General features: G+C 40.7%; 1 protein-coding gene across 5 annotated transcripts in view; it reads right to left on the reverse strand.

Annotated features, from left to right (window-relative positions):
* Window positions 1-6,630, reverse strand: part of ALKBH3 (alkB, alkylation repair homolog 3 (E. coli)) — a 34,801-nt gene extending 28,171 nt beyond the window's left edge. For 4 of the 5 annotated variants that reach the window (XM_012655332.1, XM_012655334.1, XM_012655330.1 and 1 more), the window contains exons 1-6: window positions 6,576-6,630; window positions 4,800-4,935; window positions 4,218-4,318; window positions 3,503-3,537; window positions 1,603-1,650; window positions 89-192 (exon numbers count right to left, since the gene is read on the reverse strand). In XM_012655332.1, coding sequence (XP_012510786.1) covers window positions 89-192; window positions 1,603-1,650; window positions 3,503-3,537; window positions 4,218-4,318; window positions 4,800-4,878 — 367 coding nt within the window. In that variant the 5' untranslated portion in view covers window positions 4,879-4,935; window positions 6,576-6,630. Of the gene's footprint in view, window positions 1-88; window positions 193-1,602; window positions 1,651-3,502; window positions 3,538-4,217; window positions 4,319-4,799; window positions 4,936-6,378; window positions 6,430-6,575 lie in introns of those variants that run through there. The other variant, XM_012655331.1, reaches the window with a different exon arrangement.
* Window positions 6,631-20,964: the final 14,334 nt, after the last annotated feature.

The following is a 20,964-nucleotide window of genomic DNA, read 5'->3' on the forward strand; positions in this document are numbered from 1 at the left end:
AGCTGTGGTGAGCAGAGGCAATAGTATCAGAAAACATTCTGGAAAAGAAGACCAGGCAGCAAAACTGCTACCTCAGAAAGCTACTTACCCTCTCTGATGCCTGTCCTCTGTTTCCAGGGAACGTCTTGACAAAGCTGTTTCAATATCCAGTCGGCTTCTTCTAAGTCAACAAAGCCAGGATACAAACACACCCTTGATGCAAAAGGAACCATTAATAGCCAAAGAACATGGAAAAGATGAGTTAGACTCTAATTGTTGGCGGAAAATAAGTTAATCTGGATGTATCTTCCAGTGGGATGATGAAATCATCTTACCACAGCTCCCACGGTAAGCAGAGCCTAATATTACCCAGATCTTGATGCTCCTGATATAAAATAAGCTCCTTTCATGTTAAAACAAATAAAAGGGGCAGTGAAGGATAAAGGGATGATGCATGATGGCTTTTATAGATCATAATTCAAATACTACTCCAGCACTGCTTAGCTGTGAAACCTTGGGCGAATTACTTAACCTCTCTGAACTTTGGTTTTCTCATCTGTAACCTGAAGATGGTATCTACCTCACAGGGTCACTGTGAAGAGTAAATAGAGTAACTAATAAGATTCATGGCCCTGTGTTATTTAAATAATTAGTAATCTTCTGAGACTATGCTGATTCTAGGGAAAGTTAGAGATCATTAAGACTATATCAAAGTCAACATATCTGATGAGGGTTCTTTTTCCCACTGAATATAAGCTTATTTTAACAATCCCAATTCAGCTTAAAATCGTTTTGGATATCTTTCTTAAGAAATGTTCTGAAAGCCCACAGAACCTTCTCTTGAATAGTCTTGGTGGTAGCAAATCTTCACTTTTTGAAAGTGCATTTGATTTTCTGAAAGAGCCAAAGCTCACCTGAAGCCATACCTGGTTAACAATGACATGCGACCAAAATAATGCAACTGGTTTTCCTGTGTGACTTGCTTTAAAGGGGAATTCCAAAAAAGGCTGTAACAATGGCAGTGCCAATGGACTTCACAGAGCCAAGTCCAGTAGAAGCTTTTTTTTAAAAGCAATTCATTCAGACGTGTAAGTTCTAATATATTTGTTTTAAATGTCTCATTATTTTATAGTGACAATTAGCATACTCATGAAGAAGATGATGCTTTCAAAATGTTTTAAATATAATGACTAATGCCTAATATACTTTAATTTTATTGAAATCCACCCTAATGTAGCAATACAATACACTATATAACATATATGTATTATAATAATATAATACATGCAATATAATGAAAAAACACCATAGCACAGCACAGAAGTCCAGACTAGACTCAACTCTAACACTAAATTACTACGTGGCACTTGGGAAAAAGTACTCATGCTACCTAGGCCTCATTCCCTCTTCTAAAAAACTGGAAGTAACAGTTACTATATTGACAGAAAGGCTGCTAAAATGTGTTGAAGCTAGAAATACTTATAAAAAGGAGATATTACCAAATTTTTGCTCCCCAAGAATTTAAGGGACAGAAGTTACCTTTTTCAAATAAGGAAGCAGACTATTTTAAGAGACTGTAACTTGGTGATAATTATAATCACTTTCTAGTGAGGATTCACTTACCTAGATACACCTGTAGGTGACAGGCTGATTTCATACACACCTTCTCTGCTAAAGAAACAAAGGAAACAGACTTGTTAGTTTGAGGCAAAACAATACACTCCAGCTTTGGTCAAGTGGAAAATTCTACTTCACCCTTCAAAAAACCCAGTTCAGCAACACCTCCTCTAAACCTTTCCTTACCTTTAATCCAGGAAAGTAACGTTGACCATCTCATTCTCCGCACTACTAATAGACCTTAAACATAAGGTCTACTGTTTCATAATGTGCAAGATTACAATTTGTCTGTTTACCTACATGTCTATTTCATTTACTAGACTATGAGCTCCTTAGGAGCAAGGGTTATTATTCTATTTCCTAATGTCGGCACATAGTAGATGGGCAATAAAATCTTACGGAATTACAGCAAATGTAAATACATATAAATTGTTATAGATGTGCCAGGTAGTGAGGTCCATGATAAGAAAAGTGATACAGACTGGATAGGTTCATCTATCAAGACCACTGTGTCAGATCCTTCTCAGAGAGAGATTACATTATAGAGACTAATATAAAGAGACAGTTTTCATATCATCCTCTGTCATGGGAGTTAGCAGTTCATGATCTTTGAGCTAGGTTCTTAGGTAGATATGTGAACCTCTTTGAGCCAAAATGTAGGTATAGTTGTCATACATATTTACCGTATTTCTACAAAGTTGTATATAAAGTTTTCCAGAATATACAGAGAATACAATACTTTAATGTGGTATATGTTGGCCCACATTTAGAAATTGGCTCACTTCAAATGTGCAGGATGTTTCTGGCTATTAAAAAAAAAATCCAGCATAGCTAACTTTAGATAACCAGAATTAACAAACTCTAGGGCCAAGTTAGAATGAGTCCTGTCATTTTTCTCTGACTCACAAACTCACAATTGCCAACTTTTTCAGCTTGAATGTCCCATCTATACCTTGTAATAGGCATCATGGTTTTTGTTTATTGTCTTTATTACCAATGAAGGCAATACCACACTGGTATTCTTAAAACAGTCAAACACTATCAGAGCTAAACAGGTCTTAAGTGATCATACAGCCCAAACCCTTAATTTTACAGATAAGGAAAATGAAATCCAGAGAGATGGAGAAAACCTATTTAAGGACTAGTTATATAGCTAACTAGTGGCAAGGCCAAGACTAGATACTCTCTTTCAAAGTATGCTATCATTTGTGTTAGTTTCAAATTTTTCTAAGATATACAATCCAACCTGCAAGCAGCCAAACAGCATGACAGATTGCTCATGGGCAAGAACATACACCTAATGCTAATTTGCTAAAATAATAGTTTCTACTGACAATTTATCTATGTCAAATGGAAATTGACAAGCAGGAAAAGAGCAGGCAAAGTGTCTCTTGTCAATTCTGGACAAAATATTTTAGACACAAATCAACATGAGAAGAATATTTACTGTCACTTACATTGTTTCCAAATAATTACGTGGTTTTAATAAATGGATTGTAAGGTCATCTAGATTGCTAGAGCTTTCGTAAGCATTGCTAGCAAAATGGTATTTAAAAGCTTTTCACACAGCCATGCTTCAATGACTCAGGAAAAAATCCCCCTCTGTCTTTACCAGAGATGTGTTAGCTTACTGTTCACAGATATCAGTGACACAGGGCCAGGAAATCTACATCAGAATCAAAGTTTAACATACAGAGATCTTGTTGCACTTTCCATACTATAAACAAATTCAGAAAGTCTTCTCAAAAGATCAAATTTAAAGACATCTCAGATGGGAATATCTCAGCCTAACATTAAGACACTTATTGGGTCATTCTCTTCCAGATGAAGAAAACAGGGTGAGGGAAAGAATCCAGGCTTTCCGTTTCACTGTGGGCAAGTTACAGGAAGGCAGTAAATTACTTACTCAATCACTCGTGGCTCTGGGGCTGTACGTACTACCTGCGAAGAAATAGGCAGATCTTATTTCTAAAATAATTCCTTATCCTCAGGGAGACTGATTTACCCTATCCCCCCATTTCTGGTCAAAATAAATCAGGTTTAAAATTATCCCTTTTATTCCAACTTCTCAGTACCCCATTAGAGACCCTTGTTTCTGCTCTTTTTAGAATTACTTCACACTTGCTAGCAGACAATAAAAGATGATACAATTAATCAATTTTCCTAGCAGGCCTGCAGCTCTGGAAAACCCTTCTTTACATAAAGAAAATTTTTTTAGAAACAGAAGATAAATCAAGCATTTTGCTACAATAACTGAAATTTCAATCCAATTCCAAAGACATTTGCTGCAGTAGCACTGAAGACAGCATGGTTTCAGGACTGTCAGAACTTAGATGACGGATGTACGCTCTAGTTATGGTATTTCCTCTAGCCTCTAATCATGGTATAGCCTCCTTTCCAAAAATAAATGGGAATAATATATGACCATAAACTGGGGGCAGATTAGGAAGAATCCTCAGACATATGAAGGACTGAAATACATCACATTTTGTTATTATTATAGTCCTTTTGCTCTGCTATTTATTAGTGAATTTATTCAGTCACTATTTGAGCATCTACTATGTGAATACAGTTTTTATAAGCAAATTTTTGTTACTGTTGAAGGAGAAACAAGAATTTACCTGCTGGGGTTCTTTGAACACAAATTCTCTGTTAGACAGATGGGCCTTGTTCCTCCAGGTCTGACCAGGCATCTGATGGAGATGGCTCTTAGCAGTGGTAGCTAAAACAAGAAAGAGAACAGCCTCAAACCAGGGGAAAGTCTGTTCTCATCACTTCTATGGAGCAAGGGCCAATGAAATCCACTTGGAGATGACCTCTATGACATCTAGAAATTAATTGGTAAACTCAACACACACTGAAAGGTTTGAGGGTATTAACTAAATATGAGGATCACTGAAGACCTATCCTTAGAAAATCAGACAAAATACCAGCCACATTTTAAACAATTTTTTTTAAAGGCAAGTATGATGTGAAATTTATTGAGGGGGAACAAGATAGGATTATACAACAAGAGCAAGATATAGGTTTAGAGAGCAGGATACATATACCACAGACGACAACCAGACCCCCTATCATAGCAAAAGAGCCTCTTAAACAATTCTTGAACATCAATTGAAATGGGAGTCCGTTATAAACCAAAAGGATATAAATAAGAGGACAGCTGTACATGCACACGCACACATCCCCCTACAGGTTCTTGCCTGGCTGAGCAAATGCCTGGCTCTTAGCAGGGGCAGCCCAGGCTCCCTGCACTCGGGCTCGTCGTCTTTTTTCCTCCATGTTGGCCAAAAACGCTTTCAGAAGATTTCGTTCCTGATTCAAATTACACAATGGTATCTGTTTAAAAAAAAAAAAAGTGTTTTTAGTTAGGGTTGTAAAAGTTAATACTTTTAGGCAGAAGAGATGAGTCCATGGTAATCAGAGCTTCTCTGTAAAATCAATTTCTGTCATCACGATATCTCAATCAAGGAACCTAAGTCCTTTGGGGCTGCTGGTTTTAGTGTTCATCTTTTGTAATCTTGTCCTAGCACTTTTGCTTCTTTCACAAGAAAGTGCATGTTAAGAAATTCCAAAACCAGGTTCTATCACAAACCACATTATTCATATTAGTCAAGGGCCTAACATAAGGGAACTGTAATACCCCCATTTTCACCTCCATGGACATTGAGAAATAAGCTGAGACTCGGTTTCCATGTGTAGTTCCATATTCCATTATCACTGGCTGCATAAAATTTCCCCAGAAGCTTGTTAAAAACACCCATGGCCCAGCTCCAAAAAATCTGATTTAGGATACATATAGGCATTTGTCTTTATAACAAGCACTGTAAGGATTTGACAATATTCAGGCATGTATGGGGACAACAAGGTTTAGTGACTCACCCAAAGTCACTCAGGAAATCAACAGTAGGTAGATTAACATTCCATTTTTATTAAGTTCTTGTCTTCAGCTAACTGAAAAATCCACCTCATAATGGCCAGTAATACTAATTTGACATTTTACCAATAAAAGTTTAGCCTAAGCAAATACAGGAGCATGCACAGCTGCAAAAAAACAAAACTGAGGAGGTTCAGGCCACATGTTCCGAATCTATAATCCTTTTCTTTATGGTTCTATCCAAGAAAGCTTCATATCTCAAGTTCTCAAAGGTAACAAGCTCATTTCATAGCTTGTTTAGCCTATAGATTCGCAGGCCCTACCTCCCACCTCTTCTGATCCAGGAGAGCTGAGCAAGGCCCAGGAATCTGTATGTTTAACAAGTTCCCCCGGATGATAAGCATGTAATTCGTCTCATTTAATTGGTGGGGAAATGACAGAAGCTGCCATGGGTCCAAAAGAATTAATGACAGACTCAAATACCAACTCTCCAATCCCAGGAGGCCCCGTTTTCTTTCAACTGAGGTCTTAAAAGCTTAACAAGACAATTAGCTATAGTCCCCAGAAAGGCTATCACCTGCTCACCTTCTTGTTCCGCTCACTGGGGAACGATATTTTATTTGTCAGGCAAAAACTGTTGGAAAATATAGATTCCGGAGCCCCATCTCAGTCTTACTCAATTTGTGGAGTTCCAGAATTTGTTAACTAACGCCACCCTGCACCCAGGAATTCTTTATGCAGATAAAGCTTGAGAACTCTGCTGCAGTGTAAAGAATAAGGACTCTGGCGCCAGCCAGGACTCGCTTTGAATCCAGATCTGTCACTTCCCGGCTGCATGATCTGCGGCAAATTACTTCACCTTTCTGAGCCCCAGTTTCTTCCTCAGTAAATAGGATAACCAATACCTCCCTCACGGTTGAGGTGCAGATTGAGGGAGCCTCGCAGGTGAAAGAGCCTGGTCCTGGATAAGGGTTAGCTCCTTTCCCTAATTTAGACTCTTCTTCTATTCCAGGAGGCCCCGAAGGTCGCCTGGGAAGAGACCTCAGGGGCGGTCCTCACACCCTCAGCCCCGGTTACGGAGCAGTAAGTCGGGAGAGCGCACCTGCTGGCGGAGCCGGGAGCGCGGATCCAAATCCGCTAGGCCTAGGAGCGGACCCCGCTGCCCCGGCCGACTCTGTAGCCGGTGGACGGGGGAACCCTAAGAGGGAGGCACCAACTCCAGCAATTCCCAACCACAGGCCGCGGCATCAGGAACTTCCTCCCGACGACACGCGCCGCCCGCCGCCACTTCCGGTGCGCCGCCTGGAGTCCGGCAGCCCCACATTCCCCGCGTCTGAAAAACCTAGTCACGGGGGTGCCGTTGAGGGGGCCGGGGATGGAGCGGAAAATAGGGATGGAGCGTGTGGTGGAGCGGTATGAGGGGTCGGGGTATGGCACAGGTGGACGTGAAGACGTGCCTCCTAGGCTGAGGTCCTCGGGACGTGAGTTCCTTGAAACTGGAGACATTCAAGCACTGGCATCTTTGGTCAATGGAGGAAAGAGCGATCCCAGCGGGGCTGGTGGAAGGGCGAGGAAGTTGTGAGGTCCAGGTCGTGATGTGCTAAGCAAAACGATTTGCATTTTATTCTGGAAGCCATGGAGAGCCTAAGATACGCCTCCTTTTTTTTCCATTGCAGCCTGTGCATAGTTCCGATCATTGCACTTACGACGGGGCATAGGACCACACCTTAATTCGTCTTGGCTCTCCAGTGCTCAGCAAATTTTGCTTAAGTGAACAGACCTACTTTTCGGTCCAGATCCACCCTTTACTAGGTGTGTAATCTAGGGCAAGAACATAGCCCCTGTTGGGAGGATTAAATGAGATCATGTATTTAAAGAATTTACCACAATGCCTGGAACACAAAAGAAACTCAATAAATATAAAGAGCGTTAAGAGTGCCTTCTCTTCACCCCATTTGTGCTCTGAGAAACATATTAAGCCTGGTATTAGTGCTTACCTGCAGGAAGCTCAGCGTACCCCATCAATGTACCTATATTGTTGTTACTATCAAATCCATTTTCCCAGCATATATTATTCTTTATTGAACTTTGTGACATTGAAGGAAAAATCATTTATCCTAGAACTGAAAGGAGAGAAAGTGATAAGGCCAGACTACAGTTTTTGTCTTTTTTTTTTTCCTTCCATCGACTAGTAATTTGTCAGTGCCTTCTTCTGGCTCAGGAACCTTGGCTATGTCTTCCGAAAGATGTCATTTCTTTCTCTTCAATGATCATAGTTTTGGAACAGGAACAAACTATGGACTAAGTCTGGATTCAAGAGGTCTTAAAAGTAGTGATTACACCTCTTCAGCCTCCAAGTAGAGCATTTCTCAAAAATCAGTCCACGACTCACTTTCATCTGAAATCACTGCATTTTTTAACAGGATCACTTGCATTTTTAACAAGTACTCAAATGATTCTGAAGCACAAAAAGCTTGAAAACCTCTGCAACACATGTGGGGTGACAAATTACTCTGGTTTGTCTGGGACCGAGGGGTTTCCCAGGACACAGGACTTTAAGTGTTAAAGCCAAAACAGTCCTGGACAAACTGAGATGGCTGGTTACCCTGGATACATGTGTGTATGTAGTATTAGAAAGACGTTCTTGATAGTCTTGGCACCCTCATTTGGGTCTTGGTTGCCTTATTTCTATTTGCAGCATTTGGGTTTCCATCAGGAGGTGGTAGTAGAGACCATGGGAGAGGGAATGAAAGTGAAGTGCATTGCCAGTTATCCACCCACCGATTCTCCATTCCAAATCCACCTTTCACTGTGCTGCCTGCAATATTGGAACATTTCTCCCTTGCCATTTGGCCCAGTGAGTAGTAAGCTTCATCAGTGGAGGGTGCTGGAGGAATATTAGAGTAGGAAGGGGCTCTTTCTGGTTCCAGGGTGCTCCTCTCAGCTGGCTCTTCAGTGCACAGTGGCCAGCAGTGTTTGACTACTCCCGTGGGCTGAATTAGAAGGTTAGTGGAATTTACAGCCTTATGAAAGTTAAGGCATAAATTGGGAAGGAATGGAATCCCGTAACTTGAAATAAGAACTCTGCTTGGACCCAGATAACTGACAGTTTTGAACAGCCAGGTCACCCTTGTGCCTTTCTTGGCAGTGGAAGTAGCTTGCCCTCCTATGTCTGAGGATACTAGTCATCCTTTGCTTGAAAACACTGCTAGACCCTCATCTGGAGCAGATGACTTGGAAAGGGAGGCTCATTCTCTACAAGCCCCACCACAACTTACTGCCCTTCCTTCTGCCCTATTGCCACCAAACCCATAACTAGGTTCAAATCTCATAATGCTCCAGGTGGGCAGGTACACACTGTGATAGAAGACAAAATAGCCTGCACACAAAAAGGATTATACTACTTTGCTAATGTATATCAGCAGGAAACCAGAGAACATGCGTGGAAATGGCTTCTAATTGTTTTAAACAAAGGAAGGCAGTTTATAATACTAGATCAGGACAAATTAATTTACGTGGATGCACTTACTAGAGATACACTTATGGACATACTGTGTTGACTCATGCAACTAAATGTGACTCCAACAGCTTACTTTGTGGATTTACTGAAGCTTTAATTCAGCAGTGGTCTATAGTCAATGCTACTGAGATACCAAAGCATGATATAGAGGAGGGAAACCAAGGACTTGGCGGGGCGTGGGTAGAAATGTTGGACTGGATTTATCATGTATGACCTCAACCTGCACACAACAGACACAAACACAAAAACTGTCCCACAAAAAACCCCAAAGACACTCCTTTCTCTAAGGCATTGAGAAATACTTTGGAGAAGAAAGCACCTGCATCCTTGAAAATCTCTGTGGTTGCCCTCCATAGGCCAGGTGTCACCATGAGGGATATCCACCAATGAGTTGGGCTCCCAGGTTTTAGTGGAGATGAGGCCAAGTGGCAGCACTTAATTTTTAAAGGTGGGCACATCAACCCTGTAGAGCAGCAGGGGTATATCAGTAATCACAATACCTTGGCCTATAAAGATCTTTGGTAGTGGCCATGATATCTCTAGGAATGAAAGAGATGGGCAACCTACTAGAGAATTGTTTGATCTATCAAACAGAAAAAATTCTAGGACTAGTGACTAAAAACATGACCTGAGTTGCCACAGTGGATAGATACAGTCTCTCACCTAATTTCCAGACCTAAGTCATATCACAGGTCCAAGCCTCTAAATTGAAGGAGAGGCCAGATCTTGAGGAAGGACCTTCTACCATTGCCACAAATTTATACTATAAATTTCCCTCCAACACTTCATCCAAGTGAGTGTAGCCACTTACTAGAATTATTGCACATTGGGGAAAAGTAAATATCCAGACCTTTTAGGGGTTACTGGACACTGTCTCTGAACTGTCTTTAATTCCTGGGAACCTAAGACATTGTGGCCCACCAGTGAAAATGAGGGCTTATGATGTTCAGGTGATAGATGGAATCTTATCTCAAGTTTGACTCCCAGTTGACCTATTTGGTCTATAGAGCCATGGTTATTTCCCCAGTTCCTGAATGTATGCAGATACAGCTTGACTTGTAATGGAGTTACACCCTAATAAATCCATTGTAAGTTGAAAATACCATAAGTTGAATGTATTTAATATACCTAATCCACAGAGCATCAAAGCTTATCTTAGCCTACCTTAATCATACTCAGAGCACTTACATTAGTTTATAGTTGGGCAAAATCATCTCATGCAAAGTCTATTTTATAATAAAATGTTGAATATCACATGTAATTGATTATTGAAGTATGATTCCTACTGAATGCGTATCGTTTTCACACCATCATAAAGTCGAAAAATCGTTAAGTAGAATCATCATAAGTCAGGGACTGTCTCTAATTGGATTAAACATATTTCAAAACTGGCAGAATCCCCACATTGACTCTCTGACCCACAGGGTAAGAGCCATTTGGTAGGAAAGGCTAGGTGGGAACTCCTGGAACTTCCTTTCCCTACCAAGATTGTAAAACAACAATAGCAATACCACATTCCTGGAGGAATTGCAGAGATTTATGCCACAATCAAAGACTTGACAGAATCAGATTGTGATACTTATCACATTCTCATTTAATTTTCTGTTGACCTGTGCAGAAGTCAAATGGATCTTGGAGAATGACTGAGGGTTATTATAAATTTAATCAGGTGGTGGCTTCAATGCCACTGCTATCCCAGATGTGTTATCTTTACTGATCCAATTTACATGACCATTTGCATTTGGTATGCAGCCACTGACCTGGCTAATGTCCTTTTCTCCATATCAATTTACAAGAAACATTCTGTCTTTCCTTGGCAGGGCCAACAGTATACTCTCACAGCCTTGCCTCAGGGGTACTTTAATTCTGCTGTTGCCATAGTAGAGTCCACAGATCATTCTGTCTGATATTCCACAAAATATCACACCAGTCAACTGTAATGATGACATAATGCTGATTGGATATGATCAGTAGAAGGCAGAAAATGGTTTAGATGCTTTAATAAGACATATGTGAACTAGAGGATGGGAGATAAACTCCATAAAAATTCAGGGGCCCACAACCTCAGTGCAGTTTCTGGGGGTTCAACAGTCTGAAGCATGTTGAAGATATTCCTTCTAAGGTGAAAGACAAATTGCTGCACTTCACGCCCCCATTGTGAAAAAAGGTATATCACACTTGTTAGGCCTTTATGGATTTGAGGGGGAATGTATACCACATTAGAGGGAACAACTCTGTGGAGTCAATCCATAAGGCTGCTGATATCGCACCAGATACCAGCAGATATAGAACCAGATCAAGAGATGGCTTCGCAGTGAATTCAGGTTGTGGTATAAGTTGCTGTACCACTTGGACCTTTTGATCCAGGAGATCCAGTGATACTCCAATGTGTCTATGGCAAATAGGAATTCTGTATAAAGCCACTGCCATGCACTAATAAGAGAATCACAACTCAGACCTCCAGGATTTTGAAGCAAATCTATGACCTCTTTTACATAAATGGGCTCATGCCCATGAAATTAACTCCCCACCAACTGGGAACAGTTGAGCTAATCAAAAGATGGAATGGCTTACTAAAGACAGTTATGGCCCCAGTTGAGAGACAATACCTGAAAGGGTGGAATTTCATATTATGGGATGCAGTGAATGCTTTGATCAGAGATCATGATATCGTGATCTCTGCCACTTAACCAGAATACATAGCTCTGGGAATTAAGGGTGGAAATGAGACAACTCTTCTCATTAATATACATGTTAACACACTTGCTTCCCATCCCAGCAACACTGAGCAGTGCTAGTTTGCAGGTCTGAGTTCCCAGGGTGGGAATGTTTCCACCGGGAGGACCGTGCCTGGAACCAAAGGGATTTTCTGGGGTGCCTCTTAGTACTTTGTGTCCAGTAACAAACATTAAGAGAAAACTATAGCAGCAGCAACAACAACAAAAAAGCAGAATGATTAATAACCGGGATCAGGAATGAAGATTTGTGTTGCTCCACCAGGTAAAGAAATCAGTCAGCTGGTTTTCTGGCTAAGGGCAAGAGAAATGTGGAAGGGGCAGAGGAAGAAGCAGCCATAGCTATCAACTATGGTCTCATAGCCAATAACAGAAACAAATACTGAGCTTCCTGTATTCTCTCTTTGCTAGTTGTGTGTATGTGCTTATTTGCATATGAAAACCATTTTCTTTTCTCATTTGACCATTATTTCATGTGCATTTTTTTGGACATGAAATAATGTAACTTTTACAATTTAGTTTCTAGGTAACAGATATTCAGTGGGATTATGATTGAATTTGAAGAGTATTTTACATGGCTAGCAGTGGATATAGTGCCTGTTAGAATTTCATTTTGGGGAAACAATGAGGATTTCTTCACTTAAATGAAGGATAGCTATATATTATTAGGTGGGAACGTAGAGTTGTGTTGTCCTACAGAAGTTCAAATGTGTGTAGAAGGGTGCACATGGAAACCGCGTGGCTAAAGGAGTGGGCTGTGTGGGTTAACAACCCACACCGACGCTCAGCTCCAAACTCACCCTTCATTGCCTGCTTATGATCCTGGAACATTTTTCCCTTACCAGCTGACCCAATATTAACCTTCATTAGTAGAGGACCCTGAAGGGAACCTGAAGGAGGAAAAGGCACTTCTTCCTGGTTCCTGTGTGCTCCTTTGTTCTGGGTGGAACAGTGCCCCCTCCTCCAATTCGTGTCCACTCAAAACCTGTGGACATGACCTTCTTTGGAAATAGGGTCTTTGCAGATGTAATCAGGTTAAGATGAGGTCATACTGGATTAGGGTAGGTCCTACTCCAGTGACTGCGGTCCTTATAAGGAGAGGGAGATTCGGAGACATAGGGACAGAGGAAGACACAGGAGAGGATGCCATGTGAAGGTGGAGGAGAGATTGGAGTGATGCTGCCACAAGCCAAGAAATGCCTGGGGACACAAGAAACTGGAAGGGAAAGGAAGGATTCTTCCCTAGAGGCTTTAGAGGGAGCACGTCCCTGACAACACCGTGACTTTGGACTTCTGGCCTTCAGAATAAATTTGTTGTTTTAAGCCACCCCATTTGCGATAATTTGTTATGGCCGCCCTAAGACATGAACACATCCTCTTGGCTGGGCCTGCAGTGCACCGTGGCCAGCAGTTTGGCACCTCGCCCTGGATGCCTTCCCAAGCACCACAGTGAGTTCCCGGGCACAGCACCTCAGCAAACTTCACCACCATCCGGAGAACGGCTGTATCTTTTCCGGGGAGGTTTGGATCTTTAGCCCTGGTAGGTGGGAGATGTTCCAGATTTGTTCTTTCCTTGGTGTTCTGCCTCAACCTAGAGGTAGGTAGTGGCTGTTCCCTGCATCTGCTATACTTGTGTAGTTAGAGTTCTCCTTTTCCCCTTGTGGGTAATCTTGTATTATGATTAATACTTCTTTATTTTTTTTCTGTCCAAATTACGAATGTAGTTTCTGTCTCCTGTTTGTCTTAAATGTTAGGGTGTGATTGTGATATCAGGGCCTGGCAGCAATGGCTAACAACTGGCTGGCCCAGGCCTGGCCTCCATACGTCATTGATTTGCCTCTGATTTGGGCCCTTACTATTCCTGGCCCTTCACGCTTGTGTTGTTCCCTCTCGTTTCTCCTTCCCTGAGACCACCCTCCTAACGTGCATGTTCTGGCGGCCTCACCTCTACTTTAAAACCAGCATTTCTGAGCCTGCGGTTGGAAGATCGTCGAATCAGAATCAGAATCAGAATCAGAATCAGAATTGTCGCATCAGAATCACTAGGGGATGCTGCAAAGAGGCACATTCCAGGTCCCCATCAAGATTCTGGGTTACAACACACAAAAAATTATACATGTTTGAGATCATGGATATGCTAATTACCCTGATATGATCACTATACGTTGTATGTATCAAAACATCACTATGTACCCCATAAATATGTATGATATTTCAATTATATGTAAACTAAAAATAAATAAAAATAAATTTTTGAAAAAGGATTCTGGGTTAGTAGGTCTGGGGTAGGGCCCAGCAATTTGCATTTTTAACAATGATTTGTTTCATTTTGTAAGAACCTGCAGAGTTCTCCATAGGTACTTTTCCAGGCGCCTGTTTTCTGCAGGTGATCGCTTTCCACTCAACAGTTATCTCATCCTCTGGATGGCAAAACTGATAGATGTTTTAAATGCTGGTAGCTCTAAAAAGTGATTTTGAGTGAGCTACACACTGCAGCCTATTTTCAGTTGCCGACGTTCACACCAGTCTCTTGCCAAACATTCCCTGTTTCAATCATGTGCAGCTTGTGGAGCACCTGCTGCTCTATTCCTGAGAAAATCCAACCAAGGAAAATAATGGCACATCATGCTAATGGCTCTCAGTGAAGGTGTTGCACAGAGAAATCCCCAGCCTGTGTCTCACTGCCAAAGGTTTAGCAGTTCTCAGCGTGAGGGAGGAGGGTGGGAAGGGAGCGTGCCAACTCTGTAGCATGTTTGCTGTGAGACTCTCAGGTCTCAGCCAACTTTACACAACATTGAGGGGTAGAGGACGCTGCCTCAGACCAAGACAGGAACACCTTCTGCTCAATGCCCAGCACAACCGTAGATGCTGCAGGAGGTAACATCTCCTTCCAATGAACTGCAGGGTAAACCATGTGAGGTACAATCAAAGAACAGCATAATGGTGAAATTGTGGCAAGCAGACAAAAATCCAGGGAACAGGAGAGATCAGTAGAGGTTACAGTCATTAGTAAAGGCTTTATGGAGAATAGGGAATTATGTCAAGGTTTTAAAGTATGTAGCATCTCGATGGCTCAAAGGTATTCTGATAATTATGTTACCCCTAAAGGAGTAGGCAACATTTGCACACTCTTATTTCTAAATAGTAGCAAATAATATGAGTTAACATTTCTTGAGAGTGTTCTGTGTGCAAAGTGCTGTTCCAATCACTTACATGCTGATGTGATTTCAGAACCACCTGATTGTGTAGGCATTATTCCTATTAGTCTCATTTTATGGAGAAGACTGAACCAAAAGGCCACATGATGCCATCATGGCACTTCTCTACAAATACGTGACAGAATGAAAGCCAAATTAGGAAAGACAGGACTATTTCTAAAGTAATAGATAGAGCCATTTCCTGAGACCTTCTAGCTGGGGTCTTTCAGTGACTTTCAAAGTGAAGGGCTGGGTGAAGTTATGTGCCTAGGTTGTCTTTGGCACTGAAAGAACTGAACATGGCACGGCTGTTAAATTGAGTATCCATGTGAGGTCATTCATAGCTTTTCCACAGCTTGGCAGTCACAACCATTGGTTTGCCCAATTGTTGAATGCAGCCAAAGTAATCCAGCAGACCCTGGGTTATAAGTCATTCTTGATGGCTTTATCTAGACAGCTTCACAGATCTCTCTTTAGAGCTGCTAAGTCCTCAGAACCATGGGAGCTGCATCATTTCAAGTGTAAGAACTGTGATGTCGGACAAGTCTTTGTTCAAATTTCAGCCCTATGAATCCCTTGGTGGGTAACCTCAGACAAGTTACTTAAGCCCTATGAGCCTTGGTTTCCCTTATCTGTTGGGCTATGTAAAGATTCACTTATACAGTCACTGATTTGTTCATTTAATCAACAAATACTGAGAACTAGCACTGTGCTAGATGTTTGGGACAAACTAGTGATCAAGATAGACTTGGCTCCTGTTCTTATGGAGGTTATAGGCTAGCAGGGGAGATAGACATTTAACACAACAAGTATTACAGTTGTCATATTTGCTATGAGACTCTATCATGGGGACCTAACTAGTGAGGTAATGTCCCCAGTGTATGCTGAAACCTAGCTTGGCTGAGAGTTCTGTTGATCTGGGTCAGGTTCAACAGGTGGGTCAGCAGCTGGGGGTTGGCTGGTCTAGACTAGCCTTGACTCCATATGGTCTCTCATCCTTGAGCAAGCTCACCAGGCAGCTTCTAACTGTGGTGGCAGAGAGACAGAGAGGGAAAGAGAAGGAGAGAGAGGGAGAGAGAGAGAGAGAGAGAGAGAGAGAGAAGTGGGTGGTGGGAGGGGCGTGTGTAGGAACATGAGAACTCTTGAGGCCCAGGCCTGGAAGCCCATCACTTCCGCTTCATTTAATTGGTCAAAGCAAGCCAGCCCAAGGTCAAGGAGTGGAGAAAATAGACTCTACCTCTTTGAGTTGTTGCAAAATTCTGTTGCAAAGAGTATGAATACTAAGAGCAGTAGAGTGTTGGAGCCATTTTTGCAATCAATCTATCAAACTAAGTGAGAAACTGAAAGAAGGTTCCTGTGGGAATAGAGGGTGAGAGAAAGAGTTGTGAGACGAGGTAGAAAGGAGCCAGATCCCACAGGCTGTGAGAGGCATAATAAACATTAAATGTTAACTTACATATGTCAGGAAACATATTAATAGGATAAGCATAAAACATTCATTCTCCTTTCCTCCTGTCTTCCATCTCATAGAATGATGTTACTTTGAAATTGTTGTCAAGTCCATTAGTTTTAGGTGTGTACCTAAGACAGGCATTGTTTTCTTTCAAGTGGTTAGGATGCTTGTCAACAAATATTCAATAAAAGTTTATTACTAAATAAATAATACAGTACCTGAGATTATTAAGTTAATGACTACTGGACCATTTCTCCTGTGCCTTAGGAGTAAATTACCTACCTTCTGGAAGTAAATCCATATGTAGAGAAGCATGAAAACTAAATTGATGTGCCTAGGTTCTTTTCTAAACACAGCATGGCTGTTAAATTGAGTATCCATTTGAGATCAGTCACAGCTTTTCCACAGGTTGTGTGTTGCTTGGCAGTCACAATCATTGGTTTGTCCAATTGTTGAATGCAGCCAACATCTGCACTATGGTGGGTGCATGAATAAAAAACATAACAAGCCCAAATTATTCCTATGCATGGAATAACACTGTAGATAAATCGGAGATTTTAAAAAGTGGCTTTATATCTTTCAGAAGGTTTCTAGAACCACTTGCTGGGAAGAAACCACATTTATAAGATGTGAGTGTCAAAGGATTCTTCCAGGTCTTGCACCACGATCCTCTCAGAGACAGAACAATGGCTTTGCAATGATGAACTAGTCAGTGATACATTACGCAGGAGAATCCGACCTGATGTACTGAAGCACATAGAGCTTCCACTTCTAGATATGAGATAGGCTGGAGATCCTGAAGATTGTCTGATACAAAACAGCTACAGAAGAGAAAATGCCCTTTCAAATAAATGAATTAGCCTATGCAAAAGATATTTCCTCTGAGACCAGGAGCAATATGGGAACATGAGTCCAGAGAGATGAGTAAGCTGGGACATACAGTGCTCTTGGGTGGCCTAATAGCTTGGATATTCTTGGAGGAGGGGGTAGATGGGTTGGGATAGAATGGGAGACAAAGCCCACAAAAGGAAGTTACAGCAGAGACATTGTGCATAAGCTGGGACCCAGGAAGGGCAAAGTGCACAGAAAAAGGATGGGCCAGGGCAAAATGAAAAAAAAAAAAAAGAAAGAAAGGAAAGAAAAAGAAAAAGTTGAAAGAGGCAAACAGCAAGTAAACTTTTCTCTTTTGGCTTTAACTTGAAGTATAGGGAAAAAGTCTCCCCTGAGAATTCATGGCAACCAGCCTAACTTTACCTAGTTTTAGGGGCTGAACTAATACCATTTGCACAACTCTTGCCCCACCCCTAAGAAAACAAAAACAACAATAACAAAAAAAAAACCCAACACCAACAATAAAAACTCAATTGCACAAGCTGAGAATTTTAAAGCAGATCAAAATTGGTAGTGCCCCATGTCTGATGCAAACAAACGCAAATCCTCCCATGAAAAATTTACACTTAATAAGGCCTTGAATAATTCACATATAATTCTAATGAAAATAAACTCACAAATCATGAAAAATACAGGGAAATAAATCACCATTAGTAAGAGTCAGCAGAAACAATAGAAACAGATCTGCAAAACTCTTTATTTTTCATTTTTTTTTTTTTTTTGAGACAGAGTCTCACTCTACTGCCCTGAGTAGAGTGCCATGGCGTCAGCCTAGCTCACAGCAACCTCACAATCCTGGGCTCAAGCCATCCTTCTGCCTCAACCTCCCGAGTAGCTGGGATTACAAGCATGCGCCACCATGCCCGGCTAATTTTTCCTATATATTTTTAGTTGTCCAGCTAATTTCTTTCTATTTTTAGTAGAGACGGGGTCTCACTCTTGCTCAGGCTGGCCTCCAACTCCTGAGCTCAAACGATCCTCCCTCCTCGGCCTCCCAGAGTGCTAGGATTATAGGCGTGAGCCACCGCGCCTGGCCTACAAAACTCTTTAGATTACTTGAACTATCAGATACAGAACACAATATAAGGATGTTTGATATGTATAAATAAAAGAAGGACTTAAAAACATGAGTATATTTCAAAACCATTAAAATGACAGTGTATTTTTAAAATAATCAAATATAATAATTAAAATTGAAAATTTAACAGGGCTTTTGCTTTTGGGACATGGTAGTAGTATGCTATTACTCCATTATAACTTAGGAATTAAATAATTACAATTTTTTTCTTGGAAGACACTACAGATCTGTGGAAGCAATGGGGACTAGCTAAATTCTTGAGAAGGAAGAATTTTTCCTAAATGAGCTAGCCATATTCTCTGGGGACATTTTCCAAGCATGAGAGCTAAGGAATGGGCTTGCCAAACGCACCGGCATCTCTACTAGGAGAAAGAAACCAACAGATGTTTTGACAGCCATTGGGATGGCATGATGGATTGGAATCTAGAGGAACCCCCAAATGCATGGTCAGTTTGCCCTATGAGGCATTTGCTGAGTACTAGGGCAGCATGGAAGGGTAGAGGGCAGGGCTGGAAAGTCAAGGTGAAATCTTTCATAGCCTTGATGTGCTTTAAAAAAAAGTTCTGAGAAAGACAAGCCCACAATAAACACATGACAGTTCTCATTCTGTAGACATCTGAAACTACAAGAGTACTTAATCTAATCAAAGTGGCATCCTAGCCCTAGCCCAGCTCAATTTCTAACTGGCTTGAAGTGATCAGTCCTCACCATATTAACAGGGAAAGGACAACCTATCTCTGGAGGAAAATAAGATTGACTTCAGTTTTTATGGCTCTTGTAAAATGGAATGTCTGGCATACAATTTAAAAAAATTATGGGACATGCAAGGAGGCAGAAAAATATGACTGATCAAGAGAAAAAGCAGACACAGAAGCAGATCCACAGATTATCCAAATGTAGGAGTAAATAGACAAGGATTTTAAAACAATTATGAATATTTATAAAAATAGAGGAAAATTAAGAACAAAATGTGTACAAATGGGAGAGTTTTGATAATTTGAATTCATATAAAAGAATCAAAAGAACATTCGGGACATGAAAAGTACAATAGCTGAAATCAAGAGCTTGTTAGATGCATTTCATAGCAGATGGGACCCTTCATATGATGGGATTAGAGTACTTAAAATACAGTCAATAGAAAATAAGCTAAACTAAGTTAAACTGAACAGTCTTACCATATGATCCAGTAATTGTGCTCCTTGGTATTTCTGCAAATGAGTTGAAAACTTTTGTCCGCAAAAAACATTGCATGCAAAATGCTTATAGCAGCTTTGTTCATAGATGCCCAAATTGGAAGCAACCAAGATGTCTTTCAATAGGCGAATGGATAAACAAACTGTGGTACATCTGTACAATGGCATATTATTCAGTGATGAAATGAACTATCAAACATTAAAAAGACATGAATGAACCTTAAAAGCATACTGCTAAGTGAAAGAAGCTAATCTAGAAAGGCTAGACACTATATGATTCTAACTATTAATATATAACATTCTGGAAAAGGTAAAACCATAGACACAATAAAAAGATCAGTGGTTGCCAGGGGACTGGGGGTGGAATGGGAAGTATGAATAGGTGCACAGGAGACTTTTAGGGCAGTGAAACTATTCTATATGACACTACAATGGCAGATGCATGACATGCATTTGTTAAAAGCATAGAGGAAAGGCTGAACCCTAATGTAAACTATGTACTTTAGTTATTAATGATGTAACAATATTAGATCATCAGTTGTAACAAATGTACCACACTAATGCAAGATGTCAATAGAGAAAACCATGGGGGGGGTGGAGGCGACATGGGAACTCCATACTTTCTACTCAATTTTTCTGTAAACCTGAAACTGCTCTAAAATACAGTAAAGTTTATCAATTTTTTTTAATGATCATCAATAGAAACTATCCAAACCCAAAGCAGAGAGAGAGAGAGAGAGAGAGAGGGAGGAAAAAGGAAAACTCAATGGAGGCTTCTGGCAGTACAGCTGAATAACACTAGATTCTGGCTAAATTAGAATAGACATAGAGTGGCCACAAAGTCCCTATGAATGACAGTTAGAAGTTGTCTGTATTTCTTCTATGTTCTCTGTTGAAATTTAGATTTTTCTATGTTGTTTTATCATGTCTGATATCATACTGAATCTCTACCTAGAAAGATATAAAACAAATAATTAGCTCAGGACCCAAATTACTGCATAATTAATTTGTTGCTACTTTATACATCTTAATGCAAGTGTAGAGTCACTAAAAAAAAAAGTGAAATCTCCAAGGACAAGGAAACAAACCAAACCAAAAAGGAAAAGGAGTATAAAAAATTGAAATCAGAGCTAGAGGCAGTGAGAAGTAAAAGAATAGGAAATCAGTGATTGTCCCTTGGGGATAAAGCCAAAATCCATCGAAATCACTAGAAGGTGAGAGAACTAAGCCTGAGACTCCTGCATTGGGGTTAAAGTGGTGCCTGGCTGATAGAGGCTCTAGGCTGGTGAAAGAAGCAAAAGAAATTAAGTTTATATCCGAAGAAGAACATCCCAATTTAGCCCTCTGAATGTTTCCCCAGATTAAATAAACCAAACAGGACTTCAAAATAAAAATATCGAACAAAGAAGAAAATAAACCACCTT

This window comes from Propithecus coquereli, unplaced genomic scaffold, assembly GCF_000956105.1.
Source record: "Propithecus coquereli isolate 6110/MARCELLA unplaced genomic scaffold, Pcoq_1.0 Scaffold470, whole genome shotgun sequence".
NCBI lineage: Eukaryota > Metazoa > Chordata > Mammalia > Primates > Indriidae > Propithecus > Propithecus coquereli.